General features: G+C 41.8%; 2 protein-coding genes across 3 annotated transcripts in view; both read left to right on the top strand.

The window, feature by feature from the left end:
• The window catches only part of LOC308520520 (lymphokine-activated killer T-cell-originated protein kinase), a 29,530-nt gene extending 16,926 nt beyond the window's left edge, over positions 1 to 12,604 (top strand). The window contains exons 4-8 of the mRNA XM_081093081.1: positions 1,586 to 1,728; positions 3,334 to 3,503; positions 7,061 to 7,190; positions 9,905 to 10,084; positions 10,578 to 12,604. Of these exons, the coding sequence (XP_080949207.1) occupies positions 1,586 to 1,728; positions 3,334 to 3,503; positions 7,061 to 7,190; positions 9,905 to 10,084; positions 10,578 to 10,777 (823 nt within the window). The 3' untranslated portion in view covers positions 10,778 to 12,604. The remainder of the gene's footprint in view (positions 1 to 1,585; positions 1,729 to 3,333; positions 3,504 to 7,060; positions 7,191 to 9,904; positions 10,085 to 10,577) is intronic.
• Positions 12,605 to 18,238: 5,634 nt separating this feature from the next.
• Positions 18,239 to 21,274, top strand: part of LOC308520343 (lymphokine-activated killer T-cell-originated protein kinase-like) — a gene marked incomplete at its 3' end in the record, with an annotated part of 94,721 nt that continues 91,685 nt past the window's right edge. Inside the window, exon 1 of one of the 2 annotated variants that reach the window (XM_081092831.1) lies at positions 18,239 to 18,481. Of the gene's footprint in view, positions 18,552 to 21,274 lie in introns of both variants that reach the window. The other variant, XM_081092830.1, reaches the window with a different exon arrangement.

Raw genomic sequence — 21,274 nt, 5'->3', positions numbered from 1 at the left:
CTAGGTCTCTTGAAAGTTTAGTAAACTCACCTGGAAAGTTATCTAGGCTTTGTATTTCTTGTGGGAAGATTTTAAAATCCTGATTAAATTTCTTCTTTCATCAATTTTCTTAGATTTTTTTCCCTTAGAATTTGACCATTTTGTCTTTTAAATTTATTGTTTAAAAGTTTTATTATTTTTTAATCTTTATTTGTTGAAAGTATTACATATGTCCCCCTTCTACCCCCTTGATCCACTTCAGCCCACTAAAAGTTTTATTCACTTTTATTTTTTAACCTCTGCTGTTTCTATAGTTATGTCCTCACTTTTTATTGCAATATTATTTGTGCCTCCTTTTATTTTTTTCCTTGTGCAATCTCTGTTTTATTAGCCTTTTCAGTAAACTAACTTTTAGCTTGATTAAGTATTTTATTCAGATTTTATAGTTTTTATCATTATATAGATCAGGATATTTTATGGGAAAGGTAAAGGATGGACTTGGTCACTGAATTCTAAACATTCAAGAGTTAAAACTTGAAACTTAAAAAATATATTTTTCATAAGATGATGATATGAAAGAGATTATCCCCAAATGCTCTTGTTATCTAAAACTGGAGGTATAAGAATAGTGTAGACAAACATATGAATGATAGATGTATATGAAATAAGAAATCTAGTGATCCTTTGAGTACATGTTTTTTGATTTAAAGAAGAAAAAGTCCTGCGGTCATAGAGGTATGCTTATGAGGGTAGTACAAAGCTAAATGGATTCTTAGTTCAATCTGTTGTTGTGTTCTTACAGATAAACTTTAACTTTTGAGGCTATTTTACTAACCTTTGTGCCTATATGCTGTATATACTTTACTTCCATAATTTGCTGTACTCATAAATAAATGGCTACCTTGTCAGGTAAATATTTCTCTGATTTTGTTTTACCTGTTTATTTATTTAGGTCTCAAAACATTTGCACTTTAAATATTAAGCCAGATAAACAATACAGTTTACATTTTCTCTCTCATTTATATCTTTATTATTACTGCCTTAAGCTCATGTCTTTAAGTATTCAGTGAAGGTAGAGATGGATTGGTTAGTGGAGAGGCATAATATTTGTTGGAGAAGAACAGTCTGCTGCTATATGGACGATTACATATGGGCCAAATGTTTCTTGTATGTCTCTTATTTAAATTGTTTCTTAGAGATTAGTGTTTATTATTTAGCATTTTAGAACTTCTCTGTGGTACATATGGTTAAATGTTTGATAAGTAGTTGGTAGTGCAACATGCTTGGTTAGAAAAATTTAAAAATAGTAATCTTGAAGTTTAAAGTTTATGACAATCCATCTTTTTTCTTCTAGTTTTCTCTTTTTTATCCCTCCTTTCCAGCAATAGATATCAGACTACTCTTGTAATCAAGATATATCAGTTATTTATCTTCCAGATTGAAAAGGAAATGTAGAAGAGGTGTTGATAGTGTAAAATTTTGTAAATTTAAAATAAAACAACAAATTATCAAGTCCTTTTCAAAAATTGGAAGTTCTTGTTAGTCATTTGGAAATAAATGTATTATGTTTATTATTATTTATACATTTTATGATTATTTTTTAAAGATCTCCAAGAGGCTTGTCTCATTCTCCTTGGGCTGTGAAAAAGATTAATTCTAAATGTAATGGTGATTATCAAAGTATGTATCAAAAGAGATTAACTGATGAAGCTAAGATTTTGAAAAACCTTCATCATCCAAATATTATAGGTAAGTTTAAATTTTATTTGGTAGCAGGATCTTGTATATTATTCTGTTTATCAGAAACAGTTTATATAATTTCTTAACCATTTTCAGTAATAAAAATGAAGAGGATGGTGGTAGAGTTTGGTAAGAATCAAATTAAGGTAAACATTCTAAAATAAAAGTTAGTTTACATTTTTAGATGCTTAAGTATATATTTAAAACATCGTGGGATCACTTATATATGGAATCTAATGAACAAAATAAACTATGAACAAAAAAGACCCAGAGACATTAAAGCATGCAACAGACTGACTTGTTTCAGAGGGAAGGCAGGAGGTGGGGGGAAGAGATTAACCAATAAACTTATAAGCGTATATGCATAGCCCATGGATAGACAAGGCCTGGGGAGGAGGCAGAATCAGGGTGGAGAGAGTCAGTGGGGACATCTAATAATTTCAACAGTAAAGATAAATTTTAAAAAATAATAATTTAAAAAATCATGGGAATAGTTAGTCGTGCCCTAGCTGCCTTGGCTCAGTGGATAGAGCGTCAGCCTGTGGACTAAAGGGTCCTGGGTTCAATTCCGGTCAGGGGCACATGCCTGGGTTTCAGGCTCGATCCCCAGTAGGGGGCATGCAGGAGGAAGCCCATCAATGATTCTCTCTCATCATTGATGTTTCTATCTCTCCGTCTCCCTTCCTCTCTGAAGTCAATACAAATATTAAAAAACATATTTTAAAAGAATAGTCATGATGCTGGTACTATGGAGAATTCAGGAATATAGAGTGATCTTCATTTAGATATAAGTAGGGCTCGAACCCTTATATTAAGGAATGCATAAGATATTTTAAAATTTTAATTTGTGATACTATTTGTAAAAACTGAAGGCATTTTAAATTAGATGACTGAATTAATTTTATAAATAACTAGAGGCCCGGTGCACAGATTTGTGCACTGGTGTGGTCCCTCAACCTGGCCTGTGCCCTCTTGCAATTTGGGACCCCTCGGGGCATCTTGGAGAGCTGGTTTCTGCCTGATCCCCACAGGCCAGGCCGAGGGACCCCACCAGTGCACGAATCCGTGCACCGGGCTGCTAATATGCATATAAGATCTTTGGTTAATCTCTTCCTGCCACCCCCCCCACCCCCCATGATTCATCAGTTTGTTCCATGTTTCCATGCCTGTGGTTTCCGCTCCTGCGCTGAGCGTCTGCCCCCTGGTGGTCAGTGTGCATTATAGCTACCAGCCAGTTGCTTAGGCTTTTTTATATATAAACTAGAGGCCCAGTGCAGGAATTTGTGCATAATTGGGGGGCCGATGGCAGGGCCAGCTGGCCAGGGGTAGGGGCTGCAGGAGGTTGGCTGTGAGAGTGCACTGACCACTAGGGGGCAGCTCCTGCATTGAGCATCTGCCCCCGGTGGTCAGTGCACGTCATAGTGACTGGTTGACCAGTCATTCAGGTTGTTCCGTCTTAACGATTGCTTAGGCTTTTATATATACATAGATAGATAGCTGTTTCATTATATATTTGTCAGTGTTAATCAAGGTCCATTTTCAGTCACAGTACTATGAAAAACGTAAGTACTGTTGTCTTCCCTATTCTAGTAGAAAATGTTATGTTTCTTTAAGGTTATCGTGCTTTCACTGAAGCCAATGATGGTAGTCTATGTCTTGCTATGGAATACGGGGGTGAAAAGTCTCTAAATGACTTAATCGAAGAACGAAATAAAGACAGCCACGATCCTTTTCCAGCAGCCACAATTTTAAAAGTTGCTTTGAACATGGCAAGAGGGTTAAAGGTAACTGTACCATTATATTTTACGTGACTTTTGTGGAACATTAGACAACTAAGTACAGTCTAGCCCAGCCGTGGGCAAACTACAAAAAAGACCGTACCCTTTTATGTAATGATGTTTACTTTGAATTTATATTAGTTCACACAAACACTCCATCCATGCTTTTGTTCCGGCCCTCCGGTCCAGTTTAAGAACCCATTGTGGCCCTCGAGTCAAAAAGTTTGCCCACCCCTGGTAGCCGGTGTGCCTCAGTGATTGAGCGTCAACCCATGCACCAAGAGGTTGCCCATTCAATTCCTGTTCAGGGTATGTGCCCAGGTTTTGGGCTTGATCCCCAGTGAGGGCCGTGCAGGAGGCAGCCAATCGATGTTCTCACTCATGGGTATTTCTATCTTCTTTTCCCTTTCTCCCTCTCTAAGAAATAAAAACATATTAAAAACAAAGCAAAACCACCCTAACTGGTTTGGCTCAGTGGATAGAGCATCGGCCTGTGGACTCAAGGGTCCCAGGTTCGATTCCAGTCAAAGGCATGTACCTTGGTTGCGGGCACATACCCAGTAGGGAGTGTGCAGGAGGCAGTTGATTGATGTTTCTTTCTCATCGATGTTTCTAATTCTCAATGGGGAAAAAAAGGAGACATATGTACTACTATTTGTAATACTTTAAACAATAAAAAAAAAAACAATAAAATATATTTTAAAAAAAACACAGGAAAAAAAACCAAAGCAAAACCAAGTACATTACATACCTAATCACATGGTAGGCTTCTTCTCCAACCCCGCAAAAGAAGGGGTTGCCTTGAGTCAGCGGTTCTCAACCTGTGGGTCGCGACCACTTTGGCAGTCGAACGACCCTTTCACAGGGGTCGCCTAAGACCATCCTGCATATCAGATATTTACATTATGATTTATAACAGTAGCAACATTACAGTTATGAAGTAGCAACGAAAATAATTTTATGGTTGGGTCACAACATGAAGAACTGTATTTAAAGGGCCAGAAGGTTGAGAACCACTGCCTTAACACATTGTTTGCGGGTAGTTTTTATTGTGCGCTAACAGGTGGCACGGGCCATTTTTGCAGTTGAATAGATTACCGTTATACCTGGAAGTACATACATAATTCACCATTGTATGTGTTAGAGACCCAAATTTTGTCCTTTGGAATTCGTATATCTGCATGTTAGCATCCCTTTAGAGCAATAAAAAAGTATAAAAATAAACGTATTTATATGTTACCCGCATTCTACCGCTAGTCTATAAAAAACGTATTAATACGTGTCCCGCGCTCTACTACCAGTCAACGTAAAATGTATAAATACGTTTCCCGCATACAATGTGTTAAGTGAAAGTTTCCTTATGGCAGCGGTTGCCAACCTTTCGGACCTCACAGACCACCAGTTGGTGACCCGCTGCCTTATGGAATATTTTATGTTACAGAGTGTACTATTTCCTTATTTTGAAAGACCTTCACATAGTCCGAAATAACGAAATAACCCAAGTTAGGCAGTTTTGCTTACAGAGATCACATGTTAGATTTAGTTATGAAAGGATTAAATTTAACACAAATTTATGATTACTGGGGGTGTAGCCTAACCCCCTGTTGATGTAAAGAAGCTTCTTAACGATTGTTTTGTGGCCCTAGCTGGTTTGGCTCAGTGGATAGAGCGTCACCCTGCAGACTTGAAGGGTCTCGGGTTCAATTCTGATCAAGGGCACATGCCTGGGTTGTGGGCTCAGTCCTCAGTGGGAGGAATGCAGGAAGCAGCCGATCAGTGGTTCTCTCATCATGGATGTTTCAATCTCTCTCTCCCTTTCCCTTCCTCTCTGAAATCAATAAAAATATATTTAAAAAAAAAGATTTGGGATAGAGGTTTTGGCATCATGAATAGTCATCTATAGCAGCAGTCGCCAACCTTTCAGACCTCACGGACCACCAGTGGTCAGTGGACCACCAGTTCGCGACTGCTGATCTATAAGTCAAGTGAAAATAGCTCTCAATTTTATGCAAATAAATTATTGTGCCTTTGGATGGACACAGTGTTAGAAATAAAAATAATTCCATATCCTAAATAACTTAAACAGAAGTAGTGATGGCCCCAGAAAACTGTTGGATGACTCAAATGCAGATTAGGTAATGATACTGATGTCAAAATTGTACATTAGAGTTTAAATAAAATTGATATATGAAGTGTGAAATTGGAGAAAGGCAATATTTCTAAAGATACTTATTTTTTATTTTTAAATATATTTTTATTGATTTCAGAGAGGAAGGGAGAGGGAGAGAAACATCAGTGAATAGAGAGAATCATTGATTGGCTGCTTCCTGCCTGCGCCCCACTGGGGATCAAGCCCCCCCCAACCTGGACATGTGCCCCAACCAGGAATCAAACAGAGACCTTCTGTTTCATAGGTCTACACTCAACTACCGAACCCTGCCAGTCAGGCTAAGTATATATTTTTAATAAGCGTATAGAAAAAAAAATTTTAAGTGGATAGGATAAACTAAATCAACAATTTGATTATTTAATAAATGACTTTAAATATATATAATGGAATTAATAAATTACGTATTTGAGCATATTGTCTTTATGATGGGCAACATTTAAATGAAGCACAGTGAGTATTTCAAGTTATATTCCAAGATTTTTGTCTGCATCACTTTCAAACCCAGTCATAGAGTAGATGCTCAAATGCTGATGAATGAACAAATAACAGGTTTGTAAGACATTTTTTATTATGGATGAATGTTGTTAGTTGTCAATTCTAAGAAAGGATTAATGTGTAAAACAAAAAATACTCTTAGATTATATTTCTGCTTCCTCTTCTTGTAGCCCTTTGTAGGGGAGGGATGGAGGGAGCGAGAGCAAGAGTGAGAGGAGAGGGGCCATGGGAGAGTGAAAGAGAGGGTAGGAGCGAGTGAGAGAGAAACATCTGTGAGAGAGTCATCAGTTGGTGAGAGAAGAGGGAGAGAGAGAGAGAGAAACATCAGTGAAAGAGAATCATTGATTGGCTGCTTCCGGCACACCAAGACCGGGAGTAGAACCACTGGATGCATGGGAAGATGCTCAACCAACTGAGCCACACTGGCGGGGCTTACTGATGTTTAAAGAGAGAGGAAACGGGAGGGAGAGAGAGAGAGAGAGGGAAACATCGATCAGTTGCCTCCTACACATGCCCTGACTGGGGATTGAACCCAAACCTAGGTACATGCCCCAACAGGAATCAAACCTACAACTTTTTTGTGTACGGGACAACGCTCCAACTAACTTAGCCACCTGGCTGGGGCTTCTGCTGTAGCATCTTTTGATATAAAAGTATTAAAAAGGGTTTGTAAATAAAAAGCTTATCGACAAGATTTCCAACATATCTCTTAGATTTCTGGTATGTTTGACAGACCAAGATAACATGAGATATTTCCTTCTCTAGCTTCAAATAATTTGAAATGATGGTATAATCCTATAGTTTATGAAGGGAGTTCAAATTGTATTTGTTTGAAGGTTATTTATGTGTATTTAGTTTGTATTTTTGTTCATATATGTTAAATTTTCCACTATTTTAGTATCTGCACCAAGATAAGAAGTTGCTTCATGGAGACATAAAGTCTTCAAATGTTGTAATTAAAGGTGATTTTGAAACAATTAAAATCTGTGATGTAGGAGTCTCTCTACCATTGGATGAAAATATGACAGGTGAGTAGTATTCTAATTTGTAAAATTTCTTTAATATAGTTTTAAAATTTCTAATTTTTACACGTTTAAATCAATAACTTTACATTCTTCAAAAATAAAAAACTATTCATAAAGTGTACAATAAAAATTATCCTTCCTGTATTTTTCACTCAGCCACCAGTCCCGTCTCTTGCCACATACACAGTATAAATTATTGTTTTCTTATTAATATATATTATAACTGAAGATAACTTTAGGAACTATTTCTAACCTAGATTGGGATTTTAAAAAAATGGTAGAAGATCTGGGAATAGAAAATGAAAAATTTTAAAAATATTTTAATTGTTGTTGTTAATCCTCACCCGAGGATATTCCTCCTGTTGATTTTTAGAGAGTGGATGGGAAGGAGAGAGGGTTGGGGGGAAGAGAGAGAGAAACATGATGCAAGAGACACACATTGATTGGTTGCCTCCCACACATGCCCTGACTGGGGCCCAGGACTGAACCTGCAACCCAGGTATGTGCCCTGGGCCAGGAGTTGAACCTGTGACCCTTTGGTGCCTGGGCTGATGCTCTAACCACTGATCCACACCAACCAGGGTGAAAATAAAATTTTAATAAGATTTTATAAAGGAATTCATTTAGCGTCAATACATTGCCAAGGTTTGGGAAACGGATAGAAGAAGAAACTAGAGTGGAAGTAGGAGAGAGGTGCTAGCAAACGCCAGTATTCCACTTTTTGCCCCATCCCACCCCACTCATTCTTCTCACTTTATTGTAAACTAGTGTCCCCGTGTACAGATTCGTGCACATTGAAAGTTAATTAGAAGAAATATTTTAATATCTCTATTTGCGTCTTGCTAATGAAAAGAAAATAGGATTCTACAGAGTCTCCTATCGACCAACTCTAGGACTTCTGTAAGGATGAAATGAGATGTGGCATGGGAAAATGCTTCACAAACATTTGGTTAAACTGTAAAATGTTTGCACCTGGCTATAAAGCCAGTCAGGTTCCTGGGCTGAAGAAACTCCAAGGTTGCTAGTCTCTAGGGAGAGGAAGCCGGGCGTTGCTATGTGACATCATTACCTGGCGCCCACAGCAACCATTGCTGGGCTGGGCTAAGCTGTGGGCCGCACTTTGCGCCATGGGGTCTTGGCAGTGTTGGCTGCGACTTGGTGGGGTATTGCTCCAAGATGGTGGGGCCTGTGTTCCACTTGGGGGAAGCCTAGTGTTGGTTTGTCGGTTTTCTGTTTGCACATCATGATAGCTCCTGTGTTGTGTCTGCCCTGTGTTGGTCAGTGTGCATCATAGCTACCAGTCGGACGGACGAACACAGCCTTTTACATATATAGATACTGTTCATTCTCTTAGGGAATTTAAGTTTTATTCTTAGTGAGAACCAAGAGACAGCTTCAAAGAAAAAGCTTCTGCTTTTAACATATTTAATAACATTTAAATTTTTCTCTTTATATGAATGCTATTTAGAATACACACACACACACACACACACACACCTTAATTTCCAGCTAAAGTTAAGGTCTATAAGTTGAATTGAAGGAAAAAGTCAAAATAAAGTCATGAACCCTCAGTCTAACTACTACAGATATGAAACTTTACAAAAGGAGAATTTTTTAAAAAGAATAAAAATAAGATTTTCTAACTTAATTTTCTCAATCCTTAATACATGAAGTAGATAAAACTAAGATGTAAAAAAATTAAAAGACTGAGTAGATAAGGTCAGTCTATGCATTAGAAAATTGATTATATATATTGGTTAGGATATAAAAAAAACCCTTGGTTTACAAAAAGTAGAAGTAGCCTAATGTTTGATATTCATTGTCCTTAGTGAAATACATCTAGATATTAGTAACATAGTTGGAAACAATAAAGAAAAAAACACAAACAAATTTTTAAATTTAAAATACTTATAATTGATTCTAGGCTGAATGAAGAAATCAAATTCTAGTTGTAAAATATTTAGAAAACAGTGAGACTGTAATAACAAATTAAAAGCAATTTGTTAGGGTCAAAGCTACACAAAGGAACACATTTTCATTATTTAACCTTTATGAAGTTGAGTCATTTCCTGAGCAAAAGCCAATATGTGATTCGACTCTTTCCCTTTTCCCTGATTTAGCAATCATAGAAGCATAGAAATGGTATTTCTCTCAGCCTAATAATAGCATAGTTTGAAAAATGAAGAAACAGGCACAGAGTAAATGTTTAAGGTTACAGAGCTTGTAAATGTCTTTGAACCCAGGCAAGACAATCTTGCTCTAGAGCAGAGGTCCTCAAACTTTTTAAACGGGGCCAGTTCACTGTCCCTCAGACATTCCACACATGTGCACTGTGGGTCTGGGACGAGTCGGCTGCTAAGCAGGACAGGCAGCAGCAGCAAAAACACCCGGCGGGCCGTAGTTTGAGGACCCCTGCTCTAGAGTCTGTACTAACATCCACAATCTTTATATTCTTACCACTTTCTAAAAGAATTGCTGATTCTCTACACCCTTGGCAACTATCCAGCTTTTTTAATATTTATCCATCTGATAAGGAAAAAGTAATTTGTATTAATTATTGAGGTTGAGTGTATTTTTTCATGTTTACTGGCTAGACTTGATAACCTTTAAACCACCTGTCAAATCATTTGCTCATTTTGGTGGTCGTTGTTTGCCTTTCTCAGTGAGTTCTTGTGCTGGCCCTTATGACAGTTCTACCTGTGTTTTGCTTGTTTCAGTAACTGACCCTGAGGCCTGTTACGTTGGCACTGAGCCTTGGAAACCCAAGGAAGCTTTGGAGGAGAATGGTATTATTACTGACAGAGCAGACATATTTGCCTTTGGCCTTACTCTGTGGGAAATGATGACTCTGTGTATTCCACACATTACTCTTGCAGATGATGGTGATTATGATGAAGGTATAACTACATATTTTTAATGTAAAACTCAATCTCTTTGGTTTGAAATAAGATTAGTTTGTAAAGTTACATTTTATTTTTCTATTAAGTTAATTTTAAAAAGAACAAGGTGTTTGATTTAGTTGCATGAGTTATAGATTATATTATTGTTGACTAATTTGGTATCATCTTGGTTTAATTGCATACAAATGAGATGTAGATTAATTCAGAACAGGGAGGTAAATTGAGAAAATTCAGAGGAACAAAAAGTTACCTTAAAAACTCTCTTTGCCTGAGAAGATTAGAAAGCTATTATATTAAGGGTTGATGATCATAGATTAAATCCATGTAACAAATGCATGACAATAGCTATTCTACACCATGGGAGGACAATGGAAGAGACTGGTATAATGAAAAGCAAACTGGATGATGTTTCAGAAGGGTGAGTGAGCAGTCGATAAGTTTTTCCATGATTTAAAGTGATTTTATTTGTTTCAAACTTTCTCATGAGCAGATAAAACTTTTGATGAAAGTGACTTCGATGATGAAGCATACTATGCAGCTTTGGGAACGAGGCCACCTCTTAATATGGGAGAACTGGATGAGACATACCAGAAAGTAATTGAGCTCTTCTCTGTGTGCACTAATGAAGACCCTAAAGACCGTCCTTCGGCTGCGCACATTGTTGAGGCTTTGGAAATACATGTCCAGTGATCTCATATGCACAAATACCTGAGCTTCCAGTAGGGCTCATATATATAACTGTTCTCTTTACTGTAATACGTTTATGTAGTTACTGTGAGAATCCAGTTATTAGACTGTTTGAAAGTGGCCTGTTTTAGAACCATAGCACCTTGTTAACATTTGAAAACCTTTGTATTATAAAGGTATTTCATTAGTATTTAATATCGTAGTGGGTTTTCTCTAAAACTTAAAAAACTTTTAGACTTAAGGAACAAGTATTGTAATTTGTTCATAGAGATTTAAAACACTAGCAAAATACCATAAACTCCTATGTCTAACATTAATTTGGGTAAGGGAACCAGTACTTTTATTAGTGATTTTCCTTGAATATTCTCTACTTAAATGGATCAATTTAAATTAGCACTTTGAAGTACAGAAGTTTGATTTTCTTTTAAAACATAAAACTATGCTGGTCTTTCTTGGCTGATATGTTTATTAAATACTAGGGGCCCGGTGCTTGAAATTCGTGCACTGGGTGTGTGTGTGGGGGGGGGAGTGTCCCTCAGCCCAGCCTGCCCCCTCTCACATACTGGGAGCCCTCAGGCGTTGACCCCCATCACCCTCCGATCGCCTGATCGGCCCCTTGCCCAGGCCTGACGCCTCCGCCAGAGGTGTCAGTCTTGGACAGGGGACCTCCATCTCCCCCCGATCACTGGCTCTGGCCCCCGCCCAGGCCTGAGGCCTCTGGCCCAGGAATCATGCCTGGGCAGGGGATCCCCATCTCCCTCTGATCGCTTGCTCCACCCCCCGCCCAAGCCTGACGCCTCTGACCCAGGCTTCAGGCCTGGGCAAGGGGACCATCATATCCCGCCAATCCCCGGCTCCGCCCCCCACCCAGGCCTGATGCCTCAGCCAGAGGAGTTGACCCTCATCACCCTCCGATCACCAATCATCGGATCGGCCCCTTGACCAGGCCTGAGGCCTCCGGCAGAGGTGTCAGGCCTGGGCAGGGCACCCCCAGCTCCCCGCGGTTGCAGGCTCCGCCCCTGCCCAGGCCTAACGCCTCTGGCCTAGGCGTCCAGTCCGGGCAGCAGGGACCTGCAGTGGCAGCGGGGGGCGCCGCGATCGTGGGCTTCGCTTTAGGCCCAGGCAAGGGACCCCTAGCTCCTGGGACTGCCAGCTTCGACCGTGCCCAGCTCCCATCGCTGGCTCCACCCCTACTTCCTGCTATCACTGGCCAGGGGGGCAAAGGCACCTGATTCTCTGATCATGGCTGGGGGGCAGCCTTTGCCCTGCCCCCCAGCTCTTAGCTCCCCACTGGGTTTCCGATCACTGTCAGTGGCAGGGGGCTTCTTCCTGCTTTCCCTTTCGCCTCCCTGCATTGTGCCTACATATGCAAATTAGCCGCCATCTTGTTGGCAGTTCACTGCCAATCTTAGTTGGCAGTTAATTTGCATATAGTTCTGATTAGCCAATGAAAACGGTATCGCCATACGCCAATTACCATTTTTCTCTTTTATTAGTGTAGATTAGTGTAGATGGTCATTGGAAGCTGAGAGAATATGGCACAGTAGCTCCTTGGGTATTTCCAAACATTTTCGGTTAAGGCTTGTCTTGTCCTCTTGGTTCTCCTCAAATCTTTGGTGTTTGCTTTCATTTATTAAATGTATTTCTGTACTGAGATCCTTTTTTATTTTTTGTTTTCTAATCTAGCTCTTAAGCATTTTACAGCTCTTGTGTAAAAATAATAAAAGAAATAGGATGATACAGAATAACGGACACTTTAGTTAACCAGAAGGTGTATTATCTATTTTATACTCCCATTGATCTGAGTGTTGTCATTAAAGTTGCAGAATGAATGTGAGTAGATTTCTTTCCCTCTCTTGGCCTTATTTTGTTAATCTGTAAAATGAGGGTGACTTGGGTCAGTAATTTCTATCTGTGAACCATAGCTCTGAAGAGAGCTGAGCCTAACCAGAAGAATCGAGCGTAGCCCCCCAAAGCCAAGCTAACCCCAAAGAGCTGAGCCTAGCCCCAAAGAGCTGAGCCTAGCCCCAAAGGGCAAACGGGAGGGGAAGCCTGTTCACCAACGCTCACCGACCACAAACTGAGGGGAGGTCAGTTCACCACCGCTCACCGGCCGGAATCTGAGGGGAGGATAGTTCACCACCGCTCTCTTGGTAGCGGTGGTGGAGCCCCAGAAGGAGCCACTAATGTAAACAGCCTTCAAGATGTGTAGCCTTTTAGGGGCACCCCAGCCTCTGCCTCTGGCTGCAGGCAAGGCTGGCTAAAGTGGTGGTTAGAAGGTTCTTCAGATTTTTCTTACAATTCCTATGCTGTACACCACCCACCGATAAGCCATGTATCAAAAGAACAAGAGTGAAGTCAAAATAATGTTTTTGCAATAGTGGCAGCCAAAGCAGGACCACGGCCAAAGATGCTGGGGCAATCAGGCAGCACTCACTTCATTTGCAATGTTGAACTTTAAAGATGCTGAGCTCCAGGGAGGCGGGCCACGTGGCATGGGACATGAGCCAGAGGCTAGATGCAAACAGCTGTGGTCAGAGCTGTGCCAGAAATACACGCTGTGTGTGCAAGGTGAGAGGGCTTGTTCCAGTGGACCATGGAGGTGTGCAAACTGGGAGGCGTTGTCTGCATGGGATTCACCTCAGGACAGTATCCGGCATCTCCATCCATGACCTTCAGGAGCATCTTATCCAAAATGCCTTCTGAGCTTGGAGGACTGCCTGGAGCCCCCTGGGGGTCAAGAGGAGAAGCTGCCTCCCTGTGAGTCCCGCCCCTAGGCCCCCACTGGAATGAAACTTCAGAGACTGGACTGTTTTTCCTGGGCCCTTCTCCCTCCCCTGCTCTCCTTTGCTCCCATGTTTTTGGGGGTTCTTATTTAAGTATTTGATTCTTTCAAGTTTTGTAATAAACTTGATTTCTAGAAAGATGTATTGGATACTCTGTTTTTCATCCTCTGCACAGAACTGGGCATGTGCATCCTCTGGTTTGAGAAGCATGTAGTGATGTGGTACTGGGACTTTATGAGGGAACTCCAACAGTAACCAACGTGGTTCCGCAGGGAAAAGGCCAGCATCCAGCATGCTGGACGGGCTCCAGACACCAGGGCACAGCAGTGGGTGAAGCAGGCAGAGGCTTCCATTCTCATGCAGCTGATGGTCTGGGTGCTCTGTGACCTCAGCAGGAATCATCTCTGCTGACCTCTTGGCTTTGCTCACTTCCCTCTGTGCTGGTGTCATTCTTAGGTGGGCTTCCCCTTCATTTAGTCAGACTTTTATAACACTGAAGGAACAGTGCTCCCGGTAGAGGGAGCCGCAAAGCTTAAGAGAGAGCTCAAGTGGGAAAGAACTTGGCTTTTTTCAAGGCCGCCAAAGCGGAGGGAGCCAGTGTGAGAACAGCAGGAGTTGTAGCTGCAGACGAAGGGCAGAGCTTGTGGACCATGGGAAGGAGCGTGAAGTTTATTCTGAAAACAGTGTTCAACCCATGGAGGGTTTTAAGCTAGGAAGTAACATGATCCGATTATGTTTTAAAACTACTAAATTGTGGAATATCTTTCCTTTGCAATCACCTTTATCTCTTCGTATTACGTGATTCACGAGGCAGGGCAGGTTTTCTTAGAATCACTGAAACAATGTGAGTTGGAAACTGTATGTATTCTCCCCACTTTTATCCTTTCCACATCAGTTCCCTGGACATGGAGAGACACAAATGAATACATTGTATTAAAAGGGAAAGAGCTACCTGCCTCTGTGGAGCTGATTCATTGTCTGGTATCACTGATGAGCTGATCTGCTTGCCCTTTTCCCTGAGGAACCTGGTGGTCCTCTGATTCATCTGCCCTCCTTCCCTGTGATCCCAGCAGCTGATGGTGTAGACCAGGGGTGGGCAAACTTTTTGACTCGAGGGCCACAATGGGTTCTTAAACTGGACCGGAGGGCCGGAACAAAAGCATGGATGGAGTGTTGTGTGAACTAATATAAATTCAAAGTAAACATCATTACATAAAAGGGTACGGTCTTTTTTTTTTTTTTTTAGTTTTATTCATTTCAAACGGGCCGGACCCGGCCCATTCGGCTGTTCTATCCGGCCCTTGCTCTCCCCTCCGCTCCTTCACCAGCAGCAGTGTTAACATGGCAACATCGGGAAACACGGCCGCAGCTCCTCCTTCTGAGTCGAGTTTAAGAACCCACTGTGGCCCTCGAGTCAGAAAGTTTGCCCACCCCTGGTGTAGACCTCTGTGTGACTTTCATCACTTTTGTTGTCATTAAGTGGTTCCTCATCCCTCCTTGCCCTGGTCTTCCATCCCTGAGGCCTTGGGGGCTGGGAACTATCTTACTCATCTTTGTATTTCCAGTCATTATCACAGAGCCAGGTCCAGAGTCGGTGCTCAGAAAATGATGAACAGGTGAATGATCAACCTGGTGACTATATAGTGAATTGTCCCAAATGAGGACACACTGGCGTGTGATTAATGATTTTGCTAGGACAACAGTGTAAAGTTGGACTGGGACTTTCTGGGATGTATAGTCACCTCGGTAATTGTAAATAATTATGAACAAAATTATGAACTCTGCAGTTCTGGAGATCTCTTAGAAGGCATTACTACTTGATTTTCCCAAGCTGGTTTAGAGAAATAGTTGCCAACGTGAGGGAGACATAATAGCATAGGAAGTGTGTGTGTTTAATCCTCACCCAAGGATTTTTTGTAAAAAATTGATTTTATAGAGAGAGGAAAGGAGAGAGAGAAACATCAATGTGAGAGAGAAACATTGATTGGTTGCTTCCTGTGCCTGCCTAACTGGGAATGGAACCCACAACCTAGGTATGTGCCCTGACCAAAAATCGAACCCACAACCTTGTGTGTGTGTGTGTGTGTGTGTGTGTGTGTGTATAGGGTGACACTCCAACCAACTGAGCCTCCTGGCCAGGGAAAAATAGGAAATGTTTTACCTTCACTTATTCCTTCTCTAATGTTCTTCCTTTCTTTCTGGAGATCTGAGTCTTTGTCTTATAATTTTCCTTTTCTCTAAAGAATTTCTTTTAACATTTCTTATGTTAAAGGAAGGTCTACTGCTAGTAAATTCAGTTTTTGTTTGCTCAAGAAAGTATTTCTCCTTTACTTTTTGAAGGATAATTCTGTAGGATACAGAATTCTAGTTTGGTGGGGTTTTTTTTCTTTTCTCAGCAGTAAATATTCCACCCCATTCTCTTCTTGTTTGAATGGTTTTTAAGGGTGTCACATTTAATTCTTATTTTTCTTCCTTTATAAGCAAGGTGTTCCTCCCTTCCCTCCCCCAGCTTCTTTCACAAATGTTTCTTTATCTTTGATTTTCTTTAGTTTGAATATGATACAGTATACATAGGTATAGTTTTGGGGACATTTACCATGCTTGGTGGTCTCAGAGCTTCCTGGACTTGTGGTTTGATGTCTGACATTAATCTGAGGCAAGTTCTCAGTCATTATTGCTTCATATATCATTTCTGTTCATTTCTCTCTTTTCCTTTTGGTATCCCTGTTCTATGTATGTAACACTTTTTGTTGTTGTTTTACAATTCTTGGATATTCTGTCCTTTCTTTTTCAATCTTTTTTCAATCTTTGCTTTTTTCAGTTTTGGAAGTTTCCATGGACATATCTTCAAACTCAAGATTTTTCATGAGCCATATCCAGTTTTGTAATAAGCCCATAAAAGGAACTCCACTTTTCTGTTACAATATATTTGATCTCCAGTATTTCTTTTTGATTTTCTTAAAATTTCCTTCTCTCTGCTTACATTACCCATTTTTTCTTTCATGTATCTTTCTGTTAGAGCTCTTAGCATAGAAATCATAGTTTTAAAAATATTTCTCATCTTATAATTCCAGAATTCCTGCTCTATCTGACTCTGGTTCTGATTGTTGTTTGGTCTCTTCAAACTATGTTTTTGTATTTTAATGTCCCTTGACAATTTTCCCTTGATAGTCAGACATGATGTTCTGAATAAAAGAAACTGTGATAAATAGGCCTTTAGTGTATAGGTGGGAAGGTGTAAGGGGAGTCCTACAGTCTTATGAGTAGGTCACAATCTCTTAGTGAACCTGTCCTTGAACTTTGATCTTCACAGTGCTTCTTAGATTATTTTCCCCCTTATGTGGGAGGATGATCAGAGGGTCTGTGTTGTGCATTTTCCTTCCCTTAGGTCACTCGGGCTCTGATAAAATCTCAATAGTTTAGGCTCCAGGAAATTAGTTTTTCTCTTGGGCAGTCCTTGTTAGAACAGAATGCTCTGGCATATTTTAAATTGGTTATTTTTTTCCTAAACACTGCCCCCTCTCCCACCCCTTTCCAGCTGGAAACATGACAGGATTTTTCTCCCACCTTCACTGTGAGAACCTGGCAGGGTTCTGAAGGTAAAACTGACTGGCCCCCTCTGGAGTCTTTAACTCTCAGATTCATCTACAATGAACCTTCAGTGATTCACCTGTTATGATCAGCACTGTTTCTGCAGAGGTCTCTCCTTGTGGGTTTCTATCCCAGGAAGTTTGATGTTCGGTATCTGCTTGTTCATGTCTTCAGTTTGGGGCAGTGGTTTGTCCTATGACCTTACTTCTCTGATGGCTCTAAGACGAGTTGTTAATATTTCATGTTGTCCAGCTTTTTACTTGTTAGCACCGAGTGACGCCTTCCAACTCCTCATATGCAAGAAACTGGAAGTCAGATGAGGGCCTTGTAGCATTAAAATGAGTACAGTGCTGGGCAACCAGGGTGGTTTGGGACTCTACTTGGGAGTACAGAAATCTGGGATCTTGTCTTGGCTCTGGTGAACCCCTTTGTCTTAGAGCTTCAGTTTCCTTTTTTATGAAAAGAGAGAGGGTTGACTATGGGCTTCTTTCCAGCTACCTTTTCATTGCACAGGATCTGATTTCCTTTATGCTGGGTGGTGTTAAGGAATGGCATCTGGATTTAAAATAATGGAGCCTCCTATCTGGGAGATGAAACATAAATTATCTTGTTAATCATTTTGTTTTCTTTTGACTTGGGATAATCTTGGCTTGGAAGGCACAGTGACCTGTGCTCTCAGAGAAAGGGCTCCCTGCTGCTTTCACCCATTGTGATGTTTGTTATGCAGCAGGGAGTTTTCTTCCCTGTACACCACGCGTTGGACAACAGAATGATCCTTGCTAAAGATAGAAATATGATATTCCGTTCCTTTTGGTTGACTTTCACTTAAAGCAGTGGTTCTCAACCTTCTGGCTTGTAATAAAAATCCTCTTGCTTTTGCATCAAGTTTCGGTCTCCGCGTTTGACTTGGGGTCGTCGCCCCCTCCGTCGGACTCACCGGGGGTCTTGGGACCTTACACAGCCAAGGTTGAGAACCACTGCTCCGAAGGGCTGGTATTGGATATAAAAAGCAGTTTGTCCTTCCCTGCGTTTCTCTTCCTTCCATTTATCTTTTTTTCTTTTCTTTTTTTTTCCTTCTATTTATCTTAAAGGATCCCTATTTGGTGGTAAAATGGAATCAGTACAAAGAAAGACCGGAAAGAAGAACGGACACGACTAGTTTTGTCCTTCGCGCCACCCCGTAGTTTGCGGCCGCCGCCGGGGACGCGCGCGTTTTTGAAAGCCCGGCGGGTTCCAGTCTCAACGACCGTAGCAGGAGGTGTGCTCGGCCGGCGCGACGCGGAAGTAGCCGCGGGGTCCTGTTGGCGGCCCCTCGGGACCAGTTTTTCAGGTAACGTTGGCCGGGGCCTCTCGTCCGCCGGCTCCTCTTCCACCTGGAGCGCGAGCGCCGCGCCGCCCGGGTAAGTGGGTGTGGGGGGCCCTTTCCGCGCGGGCCCGGGTGCCTGGTCGAGCGTTGGCGTAACAGCTCGCGGCCTCGCAGGAAAGTTGAAGACGCTGGAAAGCGGGCGTTAAACTGGGAATTCTCTTAGGATCCTTTCCTGCGACCCAGACCCCAGAATCACGGGGTAGGATGGGGATTTGGTGGGAGAAGTTGTTCTTTCTCGAAGCGAAGCCCGGCCGTCTGCCCTGGTGGTGGCAGCTCCGTGGGCGGGTACGTCGGTCAGGCAGGTGGGGGAGCCCCGGCCTGGCCAGCTGCAGTGGGTCCCGGAGGGCTCGCGGGGAGGCCCCCCTCCAGGCCGGTGTTGGCGGTGCACCAGATCCGAACACCAGGCCGGATGCCGGGTGGGAACTGTCGTCTCGATTTCCGCTCTGCAGGGAGTTAGAGCCGGTGAAGGGTCTGTGGCCGGGACGGGGGGGGGCTGGAGTTGGAGGGAGAAGGGCGAAGCACAGTTCCCTGCTTCGAACCCCGCAACTAACGTCGTCCCCGGCTTCCAGGTGAGCTGACGGCGCAGGTGGAGGGAGGATGTAAACCACCGGCCTCTGTGAACTCCCGGACTAGGGAGTGAACGGGCTGTGCCGCCGTCCCCAGGAGTCCTCCAGAGGGCGCCCCGGGTGCGGGCCCTCGGGCATGATCCGATCAGAACTTGCGCCCCGCGCGCGCCCCCCCGCGGAGCTCCTGTGGGCTTATCTACACTTAGCGGCGCCGCGGTGTCTCTCTTTAGCCAGATGGTGGCTGACAAGTGAATGGAAAGGGGATCTTGAGTGTGAATCGAAAGGCAGTGGTGATTGTAGCTACCTTTAAAAACAATGAACAGACGCCTTGTTAATAGAAAAGTAAAGCCGGGCCTTTGAGATGATTTCTTTTTCCTTGGCACAGAGTTTTCAAAGGTGCCGCGTATTAAGGGCTCTACGAGAAATTAAAGCAAGTATTTTTTATAGGCAAACCAAATGAGCTTTAGACATGTAGGAACGGTTTGTTTTACAGTAAGTAACGAATAATATGAAACCTCACTATTTTTTAAAATATATTTTATTGATTTTTTACAGAGAGGAAGGGAGAGGGATAGAGAGTTAGAAACATCGATGAGAGAGAAACATCGATCAGCTGCCTCCTGCACCCCCCCCCCCACTGGGGATACGCCCGCAATTAAGGTTTGTGCCCCTGATGGGAATCGAACCTGGGACCCTTCAGTCCGCAGGCCGTCGCTCTAGCCACTGAGCCAAACCGGTTCGGCGAAACCTCACTATTTTTTAAAAAAGAAAAATTAATTTATTTGTAAAAAAGGTTCTATAAGAAATATGTTATGGAAGAAATAGAAAGCCCGGATTAACTTGCATGTATGTGCAGTATGTACATTTTATTTGCATAGACGATTTTTATAATAGCTAATTGAGATGTAATTCACGCAGCATAAAATTCATCCTTTGAAAGTATATAATTCACACATATGTAATACCCTTTGTAATACTGTAAGCAATAAAAAAAAAGAAAGTATATAATTCAGTGATAGACTCAATCCCATTGTTGAATATATTCAACCACTACCTAATTTAGAACATTTTCATCACCCCCAAAAGAAGCCCCACACCCACTTCCTCCCTTCCTCCTAACCCCCTGGCAGCTGCTAAGCTATTTTTGTCTGGATTTGCCTATTCTGGACATTTCGTGTAAATGAAATTACCTATTCATTCATCACCTGTTGGATATTTCTGTTCCCTTTTTTGGGGCTGCTATAAATAATGCTGTTTGCATAGACAATTTCTTTAAAGGGTGTGAAAGACCTGTTAACTATTAGGAAGTGTGAGAAGGAGATTGACTCTTTACCTTTTTGTAGTGGCGATTTTTTTTAACCAACTTCATATATTTTTAATTAAGACAAAAAATGCCCTAGTTGATTTGGCTCAGTAGGTAGAGTGTTGGCCTGGGAACTGAAGGGACCCAGGTTCGATTCCCATCAAGGGCACGTGCCTTAGTTGCAGGCTCAATCCTGGCCCCCGCCTTGTGCAGGAGGCAACATATCACAAGTGAGACACATCTATGTTTCTTTCTCTCTGCTGGGTTTGATTGGTTGTGAGCGCGATCCCTAGTAGGGGTAGTAGTGCAGGAAGCAGTAGATGGATGTGTCTCTCTCATCAGTGTTTCTATCTCTTTCTCCCTTCCTCTCTAAAATAAAAAAACAAAACAAAAAACTATATATAAAAAAATATATAGTATTATATATAGTATTATATAGTGAAAAAATCTTTCACTAATAGTATGGCCTTGGGTAAGGAATTGTACCTGTCTGGGTTTCAGTTTTCTCATTTCTCATGTAAATAAAATTGGACTAGATATTTTTCTTTTTTAAAAATATTTTTTTACCATGAGTGAAAACTTTATCGCTCCAAGCAATTTACATGAATGTCACCAGCACCTCATTGGGGCAAATATATAAAAAGCACAATCTTCTCAGCTAATGCACTGTACAGAAGCTTCCCAGGCCACACCCTCTGCACAACGGTTGCATTTCAATGGCAGCAGCTGTACTTGCTGGAGCCTCCTTTGCAGGTGCAGTTCTAGGCACACTTGGTGGGGCTGGGGGAGCAGTAGCTTTTTCAACATGTTTTACAGTTGCAAGCTGTGCATTTGTAGTTGTCTCTACAGATGCATTTTCCTCCAGACCATCAGGAGCATTCCCTGGGG

This window comes from Myotis nattereri, assembly GCF_964212035.1.
Source record: "Myotis nattereri genome assembly, chromosome: 5".
In the NCBI taxonomy this organism is placed as follows: Eukaryota; Metazoa; Chordata; class Mammalia; order Chiroptera; family Vespertilionidae; genus Myotis; species Myotis nattereri.
The sequence above is the reverse complement of the archived record's forward strand: the minus strand, read 5'-3'. Positions and strand labels throughout refer to the sequence as shown.